Here is an 18,607-nt window from a genome sequence, read left to right on the forward strand (position 1 = left end):
ACTACCAAAAACAAAGAAAATGGGGCTGCTAAGCTTACTACCAGTCCTTTATATGCTGTGCAAAGTATAAACAAAACCGAAAGACACGGACATACATAAGCAGCATTACATCGAATACCCCGTTTACAATTTTGTCCGTGAAAGCCAAGCCCAAGTGGTGATATTGCTTGAGTCAATCGATAAGTACAAATAGTGCTTATCAATACTATCGATGGTGGCATCACCTAGGATGGCGGTAGCACCATCCCAAATTCAAAATTGTGATGGTAGTACCCAAAATTTTAGGTATTTAAAATTTTTAGTTTTATTTTTAAAGCCTCTTAGGGCCTATAAAGACCTTATTGATGCTTAGTTGATAGAGCATCAAATTTTGAGTTTGTGAAGGATTGTAGCACTCTTTTTTAGCATTGTTTAAGTATCTTTCTTCTTGAGTTTAGAGGTGATTCTAAGTTGTAGGAGGTGAGAGATCTTATTAAGGAGTGAGTATGGAGGTTCTCTCCAAAGCCTATTAAAATGAGAAAAGCTATAACAAGGATAGTTGATCTTCGCCCATTAGAAAGAAGATAGATAGTAAAAGCCGATGACCTTAAAAGAAGAGAAATTAGGAGTGAACGTAGGTTGAGAAGACCGAACAATTACAAATTTGTTTACATTCCTTCTCTTACTTTTGATTTTTAGTTGCTTGCTAATTTGCTTTATTCACAACCTTACTCATATTTTTGGTTAATCATGTTTTCGATATGGATTTATCAATCAAACTTAAAATAGGATAAAAAATACTATAGTACTAATTTACCCCCACCCTCCCGCCCCTCTCTCTTAGTATCATTTCGATCATAACATGAATAACTTCTCAAATATAAAATAATAAAAGAGTATTAACTTATATATTTTTAATGTCAAGATTAAATTTTAAGATTTTTACTTCCACTTATTCAATTACTATCATTAAGGTAATAAATATTTAATTTTTTAGATAAATAATAAAATACTAAAAAATAGTCCTTAAATTTAATTTTTTTTCATATGATTTAAAGACTATTATCTCTGCATGATAATTCTAAATATGTAACTATCTTAAATTAAGTTTTCTACAAATCTATAATCCAAAAGGAGTTGATGAAACTAACTTACTAGAAACCCTATTTAAAATATATATTACCATCTTTAAAGCTTCATCCCATGTTGATTCAGGTATAAAGAATAATTCATTATGCTCTTAACTATATCTATAAGAGTACAATTTTACTTTTTAGCAATATCGTTCTATCATGACACATTTGATGAGACATAATGAATATCCCATTTTTCTAAGAATCTAGCAAAAAAATCAAAATTATGATTGGACTCATCATATCTATCATAAAATTTATTACCCCTATTAGACTTGATAATTTTAACCTTTCTATTTAATTATCTCTTGACTTCATTTATGTATACCTAAATGTGTCGATAACTTGAGACCTTACATAAATTAAATATACATAGTCATGTATCAACATGTTATTTATAAATGTGATAAAATATCTTTCTTTATCAAAATAGGGAATATAAAGTGACTTATAGATGTAAACATATATAATCTCAAGGAGTACATGAACTATGTTTTATTCTAATTATTAATTATAAGATATTTGTAAACTCAAGATTCTTATTAATTCTATACAAACCATCGTATAGAATTTCATAACTAATTGAATCATAAATATATTGAGTTTTTCATAAGAAAGTAATATCCTAATAATTATAGATAAAGAAATCAAGTTTTTAGAATTATAGGAATATAACATGTATCCTCAAGATACATCAAATGAACCATCTCTGAGCATAGGTGATAAGTATTCACTATTATCACATACACTTTATGATGATTCTTTGAAATAAATATCCTTTTATGCTTTTTAGTTTTGAGTTAAGATGACTCTCTATATATTACTGGTAACATAAGTCGAAATGTCAGAATCAATTTATCATGTATTAGAAATGGACTTCTATAATGTTTGATCTAAAGCATACAAAGGTTAATTTATAACTTTTCCTTTCGAACCAAACCTTATAGTTATTTTAACATGATCTTTCTTACTATATAAGTAGTATTTTAATGTGAATATTTTTTTATGAATTTATATAGCATTTAAAACTCAATTGATTTATTTGATAAATTATACTTCAATCTATTATTATTATTCACTCATTGAGTAGTACTAGCCAGCTTATTTAAACTATTATTATTAGTTTTTTCTACTTTAATCTTAATTCTTTTTAAACACAAATACTAACCAGCTTATTTAAATTTTACTTATTTTTTATTTATGTTATAGTGAATTTTAAATGAACCAAATAAAAAAATAAAAAGAATTAATAATAAATTATATATGAAGGACTCATTTACATTCATATCCAATATTTTAAGCTTTACAACTTTGTCAATCAAAATGATATATCATAGAATTCCTCAAATATTATAATATTAAATTATAGCCAATTAATGACTAATCAATAATTTTAAATCAATCTTTTAATATTTTAATACATTTATTATATTCTATAATTAGTTCTAAATATTATTAGTAATTATTAAAATTGAGCTTTTTAGAATTTTTCTAATTATTTAATTATCTCTCATTGAACTCTTTAATATTTAAGCTTGTTATCCTTTCAACAAAAAAAGATCAATATCTAACTCTTAGTATAAATTACACAATTTACTTATAATAATTTTATCCAAAAATTCTAAAGATATTTATAAGAATATAATGAAGGAAGTACCACTATAATAAAATAATATAATATTAATATTTTGATTTTTAGTAAATGTTGAATTATTGAGATGATCTCTATTTCATCTTTGGGTGAAAAATTAATATATCTAGTGTTCACATAATATTTTACTATTATGGAGGACTAAAGTCATTCTTTTAAATAGTATTACTATCTTTGGGTATATAATCATAAACTATAAGGATATCCAAAATGATATCATCCTATACCATCACATAATTATTCGAAGTAGAATCTTCTTTATGATTATCTAAATCTCCTAATTATGTATATAATTATGAATATTTTTTTAATATTATTTAAGACTAATTTATTAATATAATTTTATAAATCTATTAGTCCAAGTCACTTTGGTGCCTAGAAGACCAATATAATAATATAGAATATAGTTTAAAATATCTTATAAATTATAAAATATTTATTATAATTTATATCTTATAAATCTATCATCCTAAGCTACTTTGATAGTTATTAGTCCAGTAAAACTTAGGGATATAGGTTACAAATAATATTCATCAAGTATTCTTTAATCTAATTTATGTCAAATATTTTAATAAAATAATAACAATAATTATTATTGAATATTAATAGCATAAAAAAAACTCATATGATGATTATAATAATGATAAAACATAGATAATACTTTTATGCAAAAAATAAATATTATTTCATAATTTTAAATAAATTCATGTGAATAACTAAATAAATATCTAAAATAATAATTAAAATTTAACTATCACAAGTAAAATGTTATGAACATATCATAAGAGAAAATTATAAAAAATATAATTTATATTTTTAAATTTTATATAGAATCTAAATCAGACCTGTCAACCCCATTTAATTTTATAGGCATAGAATTGAACTAAACATCGAGCCAATTAAATCAGTCAAAATTAAAATTGATTAAAGTCATATATTAGTCAAAATTTAATATTTTTTAAATTTGATAAAAAATGAGATTGATTGGATCTAAATTCAATCAAGTAGTCAAAATATAGTTAGAATCAAATAAGATCAAAATTTGAGGATCGACCAAACTTAGGGCTCAATCAAAATTAAAATTTGACCAAATCAAGATGGTCAATAGGGTCAATAACTAGGCGCAATAGGTTAGAATCCATCCTGTTGTGCATCGCTGACCAATCAAAATGGGATAAAAACTAAGTCAAAATTAAATCAATTAAAATTGGATCAAAATTAGATTTTGACTAAAGTCAAAGTCAAATGTTATCAAAAGTAGTCAAAATGGTCAAAATCAATATTTTGATTTAGTCAAAATTAGGGCTAAATAATTAAAATCACAAGAGTTGTGATTTCTCCTTGTGGTCGGCTTCTCATCGTGGCTTCCTCCATCGCACGTTGCCTCAGCTACCACTACCACAACCTGTGACCATGCCATCATCACTCAATTGTGCATCGATGTCGCCACAATCCGCTGTTGTACAACGGATCGACCATCACAGTGTGCAATTGTTCACCACTTATACAACGAAGCGGCTGTTATACTGTGCAGTTGTCCATGGTTGCACTTCGGTTCGACTACCATAGTGAGCAGTCGTCCGTCGTTGTGCCACGGAGCCAGCTACCATAGTGTGTAGCCGCCACTGTGCTACGGTTCAACAATCCATCCTGTTGTGCATCGCTGACTATTGACGCATAGTTGAGTTACTACTGTCCCTTACTGTGCTGTCGACAACAGCAGCACCACCGTGTGCCATAACCTAAGCCTCAATCCCTATCTGCCACACCTCGATGCTGCAGTCCATGCCATACCATCCACCATTGCCCAATATTACCGAGTTCCATTGCCGCAGCCAAGACCAACGTCGCAACCTCGACCATTGCCTGGAGTAGCATGGTGACACCTATAGCCTCGCATGGTTGTCAAGTGATCCTAGTTCACCTCGGCCTACAAAAGCACTACCACAGGTAGTAGTGCGGAGGTCTATCGCTAAGGCTGCTGCACATAGTGACTGCAGTAGCCACCCACAATAGAGCTATTGCTCAGAAGCATTGCCATTAACAGTAAGCTACCGATGGCAATGCTGCATAAACAGCCGAGCAACCTCGAACAAACTCGAGGATGTTTCGAGTCACCCAACATAAATAGATTACTTAAATAGATGAAATGCATAAACAAATCTAATACTTAAATAGGTCTATTTACAAAATAGATTTGATATATTTTAATAATTTAAAATATTTGATTTCAAAACAACGTACTCTAATATCAATTCTAAGAATAAAAACTGTAATTATGTTACTATCATACAGTAAAATTTTAATATCAAAATCGAAATCAAATAGTATATTATTCAGAAAATCTTTATCTAATTTACAAATGCAGAATCTAAAATTTACAATGAAGTTGATATGGAAGGAGAACTAAATGTTCTTATTTTTTTTCTATCATTTACAAGATTATTATGAGTTATAAAATAGAAAATAAAGGAGATCGAAAATAAATCTACACTCTCAATTTCTAATATTTTATCTCTACGAGGTATTATCCTTTTATAAGTAACAACAGAAAGTACGTGACAATAATTAATAGTCTTTCCCATCAAAATTATCTTATGAAATATTTTTTTTTATCGATTGATAATATTAATCAAAATTTAATTAAAATATCATTATATCTTAACCAATTAATTAGAATAATAAAATCTAACACATCTACCATCCAACTGTGGTTCTCACGATGTTAAACTTATGCTGGGATATGAACTCGAAGTCTCTCGACTATGAAACTGTTACCGTGCCTCTGTAGCATCAGCAGTTTCAGCACTTTGCACACTTAAATCAAGCAAGTAAGATGAACAAAGGTACTTCATGTTTACTGTCAGCACTTCTGCTGCTTTCCCTCCCAATCCATTCGTCAGCTGGTACTCCCCTGTAATCGTGTCACTAATTTGCATCAAGAACACGGATGGATCGCCATTTCCCCGGCTGGTCTTCTCCTGGAAGTCTGCTGTCACAACTGTTCCGTCTTCGCCTGCACAGCGTTGACACCCATCAATCTCCTTTATCGTCAAAACCACAGAAGCATAATTATCTTGACGAAAACCTGCAGAAAGCGCTCATTCGACGCTTTGATTCGAACAAGTTTTGGATTTTGATCGTTCTTCACTGCCACAAACTTCGACTCCGGTCGGTTTGCGTTCATCGTTATCGCGACGACAGCACCATTGCTGACACTTTGGAACTGTCCAGTAAAAGCCCGAAACTGGAAGGTGTTCTCGTCGACTCTCCACAGCTGCTCATCATGCAATGGACGTAATTAGATCCAACCACAGTTTTACCTACTCAGATTAAACTAAACGAGGAACTCAGATCCACCTTAAAGGTCTCCCAGTCCGATGCTGTGGATCGATTCGCCACGATCTCCATGCCGACACCCTTTTCAGCAGACAAATACTTCTGGCTTCTCAGTGACTGGAATCGGACTTTGGTATCACAAGCCATGCATGTCAAAGGCAGTGGCCATGGCAGTGAAAGGCTACCAGAAGCTCCTTGTTGGGTATGCTGTCGAAGAGGTTGGGGGTAATCCACTCCTCTGTGACAAGCCATCCTCCAAGATTGACAGCTTTGATACTGCCGGAGGAGAAGTTGGCTCCTACAACCAGGGAGCGGAAGGGATTGCTTGAGATCATGATGGCAAATCCTAACAACGTCCGAAACACAGAGTGCAACGCCATGGCCTTCACTGGTTCTTGGTGTGTGGAGAGCTGTGCATATTTATATAGAGAGATAAGATCTGGTAAAGGAATTCTTTACCCACTGAGGAACTATCGACATTAGTAGTTGTTTACCGGGGAAGAGGTAACATTTCCTGCTGCCTGTCGGTCTTTGGTAGATCCCAGCTCGAAGGAGGTGTTGACTTGGAGTCAACCAGTACAGTACCAGGGCCATACTGAGTGAGCCACGGATGCGTTTGCTTGACTCGACTTAACTTGATGATATTGTAGCACGTCTATTTTATCTGGTCAATTGCTATCCACTATATATATATATATATATATATATATATGACGCCTCTTCACACTTGTTTCGAGCTACAAAGAGCTTTTCATCGATTTAAACACAAGATTTAAAGATTTATTATCTTCAATTTCAAGAGGCAATTTAGAACACAATGGAGATATTGAGTGCTTTCGCTCAAAAGTTAGGAACATAACAAGGATTACATGGAGCCGACGATGATGTTCCTATCAAGCGTTTGATTTCGTTGTGGATGAAAGAAATCATAGATTTTTTTCGCAAAGGATAAATAGGTGAAAACAAGATTTAGACTTACAGACTTTACTATCAATAATAATAGTTATTAAGTTTACTCAGACCTAAAATCTTACTTGTGCAATAGTATACTAACCAAATAAAAAATCTCAACAAAGGCTATTATTAATTAAGTTAGGCACTAATGTTTCAGGTGTGAAATTTAAGCAATGTTTTTGAAGCAGTTGGCCAGTGTTGTTTACAAAGAACATGAAAATATTTGATGTTAAAAACTCGACTGTGTGGGTTGTTAATTTCATACGAATAAAAATTAAAATATAATGGAATAAGATGGTGACGTGGATTCATCGACGGAGAGATCACAATGAACGGTTCGGATTAATCTTGCTTCATTTGTCTCACTACTCATTGCCAAAACGTCGTCGCTCCATCCTTTTGTCTCTCGAGTTGCGGCACCGCCTACCGCTCTTCCGTCACCGCTCTGCGAGGGGGAGGACGAGATGGCCGAGGGGACGGGAGAGGGAGTGGCGGCGGCGATCCTCCTCGGGAAGCGGACGCGGCAGCCGATGCGGCGAACGACGAGTATGACGGAGTTCTCCTTGGAGGATGTGGCGGCCGCCGCCGAAGGGAGAGAGGGGATCCGCCGCCACCACAAATGCCAGCACCGGGAGAGGCGGAGGGGGCCGGAAGATGAGGGGCCACCGAGGATCGTCCAGCGGTGGAGCTTCGGTGACTTGGGGACGATGGAGACGACGACCAAGTTTCTGATGGCCTGTGGCTTCTGTAATCGCTGCCTCGGCCCTGGCTTCGACACCTTCATCTATCGGTGAGGAAAAAAATTCCCTTTTTTTGGGAGTTCATTCGTTTAATTTTCTGCTCATCTTACATGTTTGCGTAGAATTCTAAAGATGTATGCCACCGATTGAGACTACGCGGTCACCGTTGCGTTGCTTCATGATGGATGTTGCCTTTTTTCATCTCAATTTTTGGAAGATTTAATCTTTATTCCTATTCCTTGTGGAAAACATCGTTGGATCTGTACATGGCGCTCATAATTGGTCTGCATATGTTGTGTATGAGAAACTTGACATCACAACAGGTGCTATTGGACATTAGTTTTGGGAGGCTTTCATGGTTTAATAGTGGAATCAACTATATTATGGTATTTTTGGTTTATATCATCCATATTTTTTTTATATATATTAACAATTTTACTCCCAGTGGTGCTACATTTTTTTTTTATGTACCAAGATATTCATATCAAATCGATATCGTGGGTGTCGCCCACGTTATTCACATGATGTATAAGTTCAGTAGGATCTTTGGCATATTTTGAAGTTAATTTTGCAGGTATTTCAGTTAAAATCCATAACATATGTGTGGGCTGAATTACTTACAGGTTGTTTCTTGTTCATTTCTACCTTTAGCTGCCTGCTTCCTTTGAATTGTGACTAATCTAAAGTCATGCATGTATATATGATGTGCTAGTGACACCTGAAAAGGTATTCAAGCTTAAAGAATTTGAAGTGTCTCGAAATATGAAGGAGTTATGCTTTTCTCCATATGCACCATTATACTTGAGAGAAAACTAGAATAGGATTATGGCGATTAATAGTTTGGACAATGGAGCAAAATTTGCCACAAAATAATCCATCAGTTGTTACCTGAAGGTAATAGATTTCTGTTGAAGAGTCAGAAAGCAAGATAAAACTTGAAATATCTAATTTTGAAGAAGTGGTTATGCTCATCCCCCTGTGAGCATTAACCATATCAAGTAGGAAGCGGTAAAAAGGTTTGACCTTTTGATTACAACCCCCGAACAAACTCTTGGTTGTTCTCACTTGTTATTATGAATTGGACTGCCCATGGGCAGACTCATGACGAGTAAACATTTCATCTCACTATGTGAATTTATATATATATCTTTTTATAGGTGACACAAGTAATTTCTTATTAATACTTGTATTTCTTGGTAAAAGTAAATGCACACTTAATATTTTTGAACTGCATAAATGTTACTTTAGCTGGTTCTGGTGGCACAGGATTTTTGTTTCATGTTTGAAGTTTTCGTGCAGCAGAGAGCAGTAGTACTCTTGATGATGATGTTACTTGTTTGTGGCATACATTCCTTAGTAATCCCCTTTGGATGCTTGGCAACTTGATTCAACTTGCCTTTCTCTTTGCAATTGCAGGGGTGAAATTGCTTTTTGTAGCCTTGAGTGCAGACAGAATAAGATCAACCAAGATGAAATTAGAGATAAGCACCTGAGATCCAAGAAAACCAATGCTGCTTCAACTGCAGTTTCAGAAACCTCTGGCGATGGTCAAAGGGCTGTTGCTGCATAAGCTGAGCTTGAGTCTACTTGGCCAGTGTTAAACTTCAGTGGATATTACTTCAATATAAGTCTCCAGCTGCCTCAAAGAAACATATATTTAGTTTGATTCTTCTGTTTCTTCGCCATCCATCTCTTGAGTACTTATCGTGCAAGGGAATCAAGTATTGTTTCTCATTCCATAAATTTCAAATATGTAAAGAACATGAACATCTCTTGCTGGGGATCCTTGTTGCTGCTTTGGTTTCAAAGTAGAAATCCAAAGAATAAAGGGAAACTATATATTTTTTTTCGGCTTGTGAAGTTGCAACATCAAAATCCTTTGAACTATTCTCTATTAGTGGCGTGACTGGGAAATGGACACTGGTAACAGAATTTACTATGATGGTCTTATGGATTGTGTATCACTTCTGTGATCTTTTATGCTGTTTAATACTGCAAGATTGACCAATCATTAACCTTCTCTGTGGTTGTGAAGAGCTAGATGATTCACTGATGCATGGGTGTTTTAGCATGTACTTTTTGTCGGTTAAGAAGGTCACGTTATATCCATTGCTTCAAAGAGTGTTTTAGTATGTACTTTTGTTAGTTCAGAAGATCACCTTATGTTCATTGCATCAACGGGTGTTCCAGTATATACTTCTGTTTGTTCAGAAGATTACCCACCTTATGTTCATTGTATCAGCGGGTGTCCTGTCATGTGCTTTTGTAAATCCAGAAGATTACCTTCTTTTGTTCATTGCATCGATGGGTGTTTTAGTGTGTGCTTTTGTAAGTTCAGATGATTCCTTTATGCTCATTATGTTTTGATGCCAAAGTTCATAGTTGTAAGGTGCATGAACATGTATGGCTTCATTAACAAGTCATACCTGGAGTTGCTTCTTCCGATGAATATGAGTAGCCTAAACATGGCAGAGGTGAGAAGAAAGAAGAGTTCAAAAGCCTGGGCTTTGGCAATACTCTTAACCCTAATGACGATTCAAATGGATTCTCTTAATTGATATACTTTGTTTTTACTGGTAACACCACAATGTCTGCTGCAACTTTGTGTGTTTTGCAGCATTTGTCCACAGAATTCTAATTGTCAGGGAATAGGGAACTAAGAAGTAATCGTCACTTGTTATGTGAGACTGCACCAAGAATTAAGAACTTTAGTAGCCAAGATATATTAAAAATAAGATATCATCAGGCTTGTGGAAGTTCTGTGCATAGTTATAGAAGAGCGTTAGAAATATATGACCTCTTCGTACAATTTTTGTCAGAAATTTTTTATAAAAACAAATCCAACTTCAATGTTCTTATTAATGAGATAGATATTATTTAGAATTGAATTTGTGAATAAATGTATTTATAAAAGAAATAGTGTTTCTGTTAGAGCATCTTACTAATAACCCATATATCTATATACAAATGATAATGATGATGATGATGATGATGATGTATTGCTCTATTAGCTTAGTTACTCAAGATGTTATGCCTAAAACAATAATGAGAAATGACATCGTTTCAACGAGATGTAGAGATCATACTCAAATAAGAAAATACAGAATATCTAGACAGTTTCAATCTGAATCATGAATGCCTTCGTCGAAAGAGTGATGATAAACACTAGAAGCTTCGTGAATATTTTATATTTTGAAGCCTTCTAGAAGATGGGCCTTAATTTTAAAAATTTCTCACAATGACTTCCACCGTTATCGGATTCACGAGGGATTCTATTTTGCCACTAATGCTAAGTGCCTATATGACCTTTGGCTCGGGACCATGTTCGAAGATCGTTAAGATGATATTCCTAGTGGTCAATATTCCATTAGCATATAATACAATTATTAGAAGGTCGATACTTAATCTACTTAGTGTCATAGACAACTATAAACAAGGTGTTTAATATAATATTCATGTATATTTGTATCTTTTGATTTTGTTTATGCCTTTCATAGCATATAGGGCTTGTGATAGACTTGACAACCCCATTTTGGTTGGCTTTTGTGACTGTTTTTAAACATAGGTTGTATCTAATCTTCGATACATTGACCAACCCTCCAACTTGACATCCAATTGATAAGGCCCTAAAGTCTTATTATCAAAGAAAGAAAGAAAAGCGAATGATCACTACGAGAGGATCAGTCTCCTAGGGTTTGTCAAAAGACTAAATAATAATATTTTATTTTCTGATTGATTAATTGTTGAAAAGAAAGGGTTACATCACTATTTATAGAGTTTCACATAGGGTCCATCAGGACTTGGACTCTTAATAATAAATAAATATTAAATAAATCTCTACTTGACTCTAATTGGACTAAATAAACTCAATAAACAATTAGACTAAACAGACTCAATAAACATTATTCAAAAGCTCAGAAAAAGGGTCCTAACAATTTCTCTCTCTTCAAATCAGCCTTGTCCTCAAGGCTGAGCAGCATCAAACTCGAGAAGCTTCTCTTTTAGCACTTCAATCATAGGCTATTTGCAATGCATCACAACCCGTTGATCAAGTAAGTATGGTCTCCACTTTTTGTTAGTGTAAGAAATATATCTATCTTTTAGTGTAGTAATCATTGCAAGAAACTCCTGGCCCTATATAATTAATTTTATCTTTGAGCATTTACTATCATAAGCTAAAATCCATCCATCAGCGATCTTTAATTCGAATCTATTATAGCCTTCAATATGGTGGGCTAATTGGTTAACCGTCTCATTGTCCATAAATATGAACTAGTAAATTAGCATGTTTTACATCATTTTAGAACATGCAAGCTAGCAATTTTTTTGAGATATGCAAGTTAACAATTCTTTGCTTCTTAAGATGGGCAAGATGGCACTTTTTCTTCTCTTGAGATTACAAGTTAGTAATTCTTACTTCTCTTTTGAGTTAAGTTTGCAAGTTTTACTTCTTGAGATGGATAACATAATAATTTTTTCTTCCTTTTGCAATGTGCAAGCAAGTAATTCTTGCTTCTCTTTTGAGATGAGCAAGCTAGCAAGTTTTGCCTCTCTTTGCGATGTGCAAGCTAGTAATTTTTGCTTCTCTTTTTATATCAGCAAGTTAACAATTTTTTCTCTTCCTTTGTCATTGTAAAAAAGAAGGAAATAATACAATGTTGTAATTCTTTTTCCTTTACATCAATTTTCAAATCATGATAAAGATAAATATACATCAATATTTCAATCATAAAAAAATAAAAGATCAAATCATGTATGCCAAAAGACAATGTATCATTTTTGATAAATATCTTCTTTTGTAAATAGAAGGAATGATAGCAAACGATCTTAATTTAAAAAGAAAACTAAAGTAATAAAAATCGAGAAATCAAGATCATAATCCAAAAAATGTATAAGAAGAGTTTATGTATTTAGGAGATTTAACATGCCTAAGTTTAACATTCAAGTTAGCAATTATGGTTCTCTTGATATGCTAGTATTTTTCTTTCTCCCCTTTGTCATTACAAACAAGAAGGAAGAAGAGGGGAAGTATAAAAATTCACATCAATGATCATCACATGAAAGATATTAAAGATCATGAAAGATCAATACAAAAGATCATCAGTCTTTTGTATTATCAAGAAACAATTTAAAATATAAGAGATCAATTTTGATGATCAATACAAAGGAGTCATAATCAAGTTGAGAAATTAAGATTATAATTTGTATAAATCTTCTCTTAAATAAAAACATCATAGAGAATTTCAAGAATATTGAGAAATCAAGAGAAGGATCATGATTAAAAGAAATATCCATTTTAGTGAATAGTAAAAGTTAGTGAATAGTAAAAGGAAGAATCATAATAAACGATCTTGATTCAAATGAAAAACGTAAGTCATTGAGAACCGAGAAATCAAGATAAAAATTATGATTCATTTAGATAAGTATTCTCTTTAATAAAATGCAAGAGTCATATGAGAATAAGGAATAGAGGATATTGATTCATATAAAGAAAATCTAAGTTATAATTTTGAGAATTTAAGATCATGATATAGAAAAAACTCATTCAAATTCAAATCATCAAAATCACTTTCAAAAGATTCAAAATGACAAAATAGATTCATTAATCTCTTATTGAAAACTTGATAATATTTTAGGGATAGAGACATTTTCAAAAATAATGCATTCATTTTTTTTATATATTTCAATTTATGTGATTTATTTCATACAAGTATGCCTTTGTCTTTTATTCCAAACAAAAATATGCATCATGGTTTAAAATCGAAAAACAAGATTTAACACAAGAGTCATCAAGATCAATACACCATAATGCATCATTAGAACATCAAGCATGATTTCATTAAATATAAAGTATTTTCAATTAAAATCATTTTGTTTGTTGTAGTAATGTATTTTTCTTCTTAAGTGAATCTAACTCTTCATACTTAGTGCTAGGAGTTAATATACAATTGGCATGCTCAATTCCCCCCCCCCCCCCCCCCCCCCACCCTATGTTTTTGCATTTAATATACTAATTTAAAAATAACTTATGAAATATATCAAGTAATTTCATAGTAAAGTAAATGGGTTTTAGTTGAGTCACTTAACTCATTATTGAAAGCTATCAAGGCATAGTTCGCCACCTTTTCTTTGTCAGTTTGCTCCTCGTCTTTGGATGCACTTGAATCATCCCAAGTCGCTTTGAGTGCTTTCTTCTTCTTTTTGTGCGAGCACCTTCTTCTTCAATTGCGAAAATTCACTTTTGAAGTACCCCAATTGATTGCATTTATAGCAAGTTATTTTATTCTTTTTAAGTTTATTTTTATTCTTTGATTATTGTTTTATGAACTTTTTAAATTTTATTGTGAGGAGTTCAAAGTCATCATCACTCGAGCTTTCGATTGAGTGGTCTTCTATTATTCGAAGTGTCAAATCCTTCCTATTCTTTGGAAGGTTGTTCTCAAGTTTATTTTGTACCATACAAGTCATTTCATATGTCATTAATAAACCGATGAGTTCTTCTAATAGAAAATTATTTAAGTTCTTTGCCTCTTGTATTATAGTTACTTTTGAATCTCAATTTTTAGAAAGAGATTGTAAAACTTTATTAACAAGTTCAAGATTTGAAAAACATTTACCAAGAGTTTTTAAACTATTGACGACATCCGTAAAATGGGTGCACATGTTAACTATAGTTTCTCTTGGCTTTATTCAAAATAATTCAAAATCATACATCAAAAGATTTATTTTAGACTCTGTAACTTTACTTGTGCCTTTATGTATAATTTTAAGAGTGTGCTAAATGTCATGTGCAGTTTTATAAATTGAAATACGATTAAACCAATTTTTATCTAAAGTTTCACAAATCGAAATAAAAAAAAGTTTTCTTCTCCAAATCATTCTATTCGTTTATTAGATTAGAAGACTTTTGAAATATATTTTCAACAGTATTCCATAAATCAAAGTTCATAGAAAGCAAAAAAAATCCGCATTCGAGTTTTCTGATATGTGTAGTCTGTCCCATTGAACATAGGAGGACGAGTGATAGAAAGACCCTCTTGATTGTTAATAAAAGCCATTTCTCTTATGTATTAAACCAAACAAGAAAAATCTTAGCTCTGATACAAACTGTTATGACCAAAATTGACACTAAGAGAGAGGGAGGCGGGGGGGGGGGGGGGGGGAGGGGGGGTGGAGGTGGGGTGGGGGAGGGGGGTGAATTAATGCTTTCATAAAAATTACAACGATTTAAAATCTTTGTTCGATAAAGCCTATATCAGAAAGATGTTAACTTGAAAACACGTTCATAATTATAGTGAGAGTAAGAAATCAGTTTGCAATATAAATGAAAAGTATAAGGTGAATGCAAACTAGATTTATAGTGGTTCGGTCGTCGTGACCTACGTCCACTCTCAATTCCTCTTCAATCGAGACCACTAGCTTTCACTACCGATCTTCTTTTTGAAGAGCAAAGATCAACTATATTTATAAGTCTTTCTCCTTTTTATAGACTCAGGAAAGAATATTTACAAGTTTCACATCTCTTAGAATGAACTCTAAACTCTAAGAGGTGGAGGGGAACACTCAACACTTTTCAAGCTTTTCTAACTCTTTTTCATCAAGGATTCTTTCCCCCTTTCTATCCTTTTTTCTTGCTTACCCAAGCAGGAAAGAGTGGGGTATTTATAGACCCAAAATGACTTAAAAAATAGAGCCATAAAGGTCTCATCTCGGGTTTCTCGGGTCCCGACGGTACCAACACCTATGCTGGCTGGTACCACCACCCAGACTAGTGGTACCATCACCTGACATAGTCCAGGGGATTGTGTTTCGATGGTACCATCACCCAATCAGGTGGTACCATCATTTGATAGCTTGGAAAAGTGTGCTCTTGACTTTTCCAACTCATAAGTGGTTCCACCTAACCTTGGGTGACTGAATGGGCCTTCCACTTGGCCCAAACGGTCCCAATTCAGGCCCAATGGGCCTTTAATTGAGTTGGCATGGTTACACTCAACACTGACTCAATTAGACTCTAAACTACTTCAATCTAGACAAATGATTATAAAGCATGAATCCTTTATTGCCCGACATGCCATTGGTTCATTGGGCTGTCCGATCCTTTAGTGCATTATCCTCTCCGTATTGCCCAATCGACATGTTGACCTCCGCAACATCCGATCTCCTTAGTGCAATGTTTAATCCTTCGGCCCGATGCCTGAACTCATGCTGGTACGTTGATCGATCTTTCGGCTTGACGCCCAATCTCCTAAAATGTTTCACTCCAGCCCAATGTTCAATACTCCTGCTTTAATCGATTTACCTTTTCTGATCGAAGTTAGTCCCACGTCACTTAAAATACAGATTAGATCATAAACTTATCAATTGATTTCATCATCAAAATTCGAGATTCAACAATTTCTCTCATGACACCGAGAGTGGATGATCCTCTATCGACACTCAATTGCTCTTGTAAAGTTGGCTACTACTCTTGATAACTGACTGTACTAGATCTGGAACTCCCAAACTTATAAGTTTGACACCAAAGAGTGGAGTACTCATATAAAATATCCTTGGTATCTCAAGTCTAAGGACCAAACACATAATTGAGACCACATAATCATTATCTGATAATGAGGTATCATCAACCATCTAGCATTCCATAAGTGGATCAATTAGTGAACTCATTCTCCAATGAGCACCTGCACTATATCCCTAGTGTCCCTATATGAGCAGCTATGAGACCAGCCGTCTCCATTATATTAACGGGTATATAAAATACTAGTCTATTCGGTTATCTCGATATCCCTCTTGAGTAACATATGATCGGGATTATTTATGGTCTATGTTTAAAGACGAATCAGTCTCATTATTGTAATCTTATCATAATCTGATTACCATTGCATAGATCCATGAACATCACAATATATGCAACATGCAACATAAAGTAAAAAAATATCAATAAATAACAATAAAAAAGACTACGTAGCATGTCACATGTGCCATCACTCTTGTGATTGGTTTATAAGGCACATACGACTAGCAATCTACCACTTGACCTAAAGTCAATCATATATGTGTCTGATCCCTATCAAACCCTTGTGATGCTCAAAGATAATTTGAGACAATGACTTTGTCAGTATATCAACTTATAGGGAAATCTAGGGGTGACATTACATGCGTAGCGGAAGAACATAAAACAAAAATCCTAAATTTCCTAATATGTGTTCATCATCGTGCTTAGATTTGTGCACAAAAAAAACCACAAAATAGAAAACCACATGTGAGATAGTTATGTTACATAGGGAGATCGTATATCTTTGAATCCCTACAGATCTGTAGGAGTGGATGAAGAAGGTCAAGCGTCCTCCTTTCTAGCGTGTTAGGATCAACAGCACTAAGAGGGGGGGGGGGGGGGGGGGGGGGGGGGTGAATTAGTGTAGCGGAAATCTTTCTGCGATTAATAAAAACTGCGTTCGTACGATAAAAGCGATTTCGGTGTGAAAGCCGATTCTAAGATTACTTTAACTTAAGATCAAGCGAGATGACGGTAAAGTAAATCTATGAAGGCAGTTTGCAGTTATAATAGAAATCAGAATATAAGCGTAAACTGAAATACGACGTTCGTACGATAAAAGCGATTTGCGTCTAAACGCCGATTCTGAAAGCACTGAACTTTGAAACACATTTGTAAAAGCACAGAAGGCAGTAAGCTATTGAGGAGGTTTGCAGTAAAGATAAGATGCTCAAAGTAAATGTAAACCGAGATTTAGAGTGGTTCGGTCAATCTTGACCTACACCACTTTTGGCTTCCTCCACCGACGAGGTCACCGACGTCAACTAGAGGCCTTCCTTCAATAGGCGAAGGCCAACCACCCTTTTACAGTTTCACTCCTTTTGATGGGCTTAGGAGACAACCCTCACAGAATTTTTTCTCATCTCTTTAAGGCTCAGAACTTGGAAGAAAAGAGGGAGAAGAACTTTTGGCCTTTACAACAATTTTGAGCTCTAAAAATCATAGAACAAGATCAAGATTTCAGTGTATGTTATCTGTTATCAGTGCTGAATGGGTGGGGTATTTATAGCCCCCAACCCAGTTCAAATTTGGAGCTCAAAATTGTCAATTCCCGGAATTCCGGGATCTGGCGGTTGCACCTCCTGACTGGAGCGGTTGCACCGCCTGGCAGAGCTCGAAGACTAAGCCTCTGGGCGGTGCCACCTCTTGTCAGGGGCGGTTGCACCTCCTGTCAGAGCTCGAAGACCGAGCTCAGGCGGTGCCACCGCTTGACTGAGGCGGTTGCACTGCTCGGCCAGAGCTCGGAGACCGAGCCCAAGCGGTGCCACCTCTGTCAAGGGAGGTTGCACTGCCCAGTCTCGCTCGGAGACTTAGCCCAGGTGGTGCCACCTCCTGGCTTGGGCGGTTCAACCGCTTGGCAGAAATCAGGGTCCGAATGGGTTGATCCATTCGGCCCAATTTGGGTTTTTCAAGGGCCCAATTGCCCCAAGATTAAGTTAATGGGATCACCTCCCATTTCCAACTTAATCTTTGTGCTAACTACGATATTTCCTAAGACATTTACTGCAACTTGCTCCGGTGTGTCAATCGCTTCTTCCGGCGAGCATCCGACGAACTTCCGTCGATCATCCGATGAATCCTCGGTGATGCTCCTGCGGACTTCCGGCAAACTCCTGGACTTGCGACGATCCACTTGGCAAGTTCCGACAAAGTTCTTTGGCAAGCTCATGGACTTCTCGGATTTGTTCTCGCAAAACCTCCGACGAATGTCCGAACTTCCGTCGAACTCTCGAACTCCCAACGTGATCATTGTCTT

The 18,607-nt window shown here is 34.7% G+C and overlaps 2 protein-coding genes across 2 annotated transcripts; one reads left to right on the forward strand and one right to left on the reverse strand.

The window, feature by feature from the left end:
* Positions 1-5,537: 5,537 nt before the first annotated feature.
* On the reverse strand, positions 5,538-6,482 carry LOC135680332 (uncharacterized). The gene is made up of 4 exons (XM_065194212.1): positions 6,288-6,482; positions 6,124-6,219; positions 5,852-6,040; positions 5,538-5,807 (listed from the first exon to the last, which is right to left on the reverse strand). The coding sequence occupies exons 1-4, from the start codon at positions 6,480-6,482 to the stop codon at positions 5,538-5,540; spliced, it is 750 nt and encodes a 249-aa protein (XP_065050284.1).
* Positions 6,483-7,445: 963 nt separating this feature from the next.
* On the forward strand, positions 7,446-9,645 carry LOC135587777 (FCS-Like Zinc finger 5-like). Its single transcript, XM_065079531.1, has 2 exons — positions 7,446-7,846; positions 9,213-9,645. The coding sequence occupies exons 1-2, from the start codon at positions 7,521-7,523 to the stop codon at positions 9,364-9,366; spliced, it is 480 nt and encodes a 159-aa protein (XP_064935603.1). The 5' UTR covers positions 7,446-7,520; the 3' UTR covers positions 9,367-9,645.
* Positions 9,646-18,607: the final 8,962 nt, after the last annotated feature.

The sequence above is a fragment of the Musa acuminata genome, chromosome BXJ1-8 (assembly GCF_036884655.1).
Source record: "Musa acuminata AAA Group cultivar baxijiao chromosome BXJ1-8, Cavendish_Baxijiao_AAA, whole genome shotgun sequence".
NCBI classification, from domain to species: domain Eukaryota; kingdom Viridiplantae; phylum Streptophyta; class Magnoliopsida; order Zingiberales; family Musaceae; genus Musa; species Musa acuminata.

Coding starts and splice junctions, on each gene's coding strand:
- LOC135680332 (XM_065194212.1), bottom strand. CDS start 6,482: ATGGCGTTGCACTCTGTGTTTCGGACGTTGTTAGGATTTGCCATCATG. Junction 6,220..6,287: donor TACCCAACAAGGAGCTTCTG/GTAGCCTTTCAC, acceptor GTCCGATTCCAG/TCACTGAGAAGCCAGAAGTA. Junction 5,808..5,851: donor CGAATGAGCGCTTTCTGCAG/GTTTTCGTCAAG, acceptor TTGACGATAAAG/GAGATTGATGGGTGTCAACG.
- LOC135587777 (XM_065079531.1), top strand. CDS start 7,521: ATGGCCGAGGGGACGGGAGAGGGAGTGGCGGCGGCGATCCTCCTCGGG. Junction 7,847..9,212: donor TTCGACACCTTCATCTATCG/GTGAGGAAAAAA, acceptor TTGCAATTGCAG/GGGTGAAATTGCTTTTTGTA.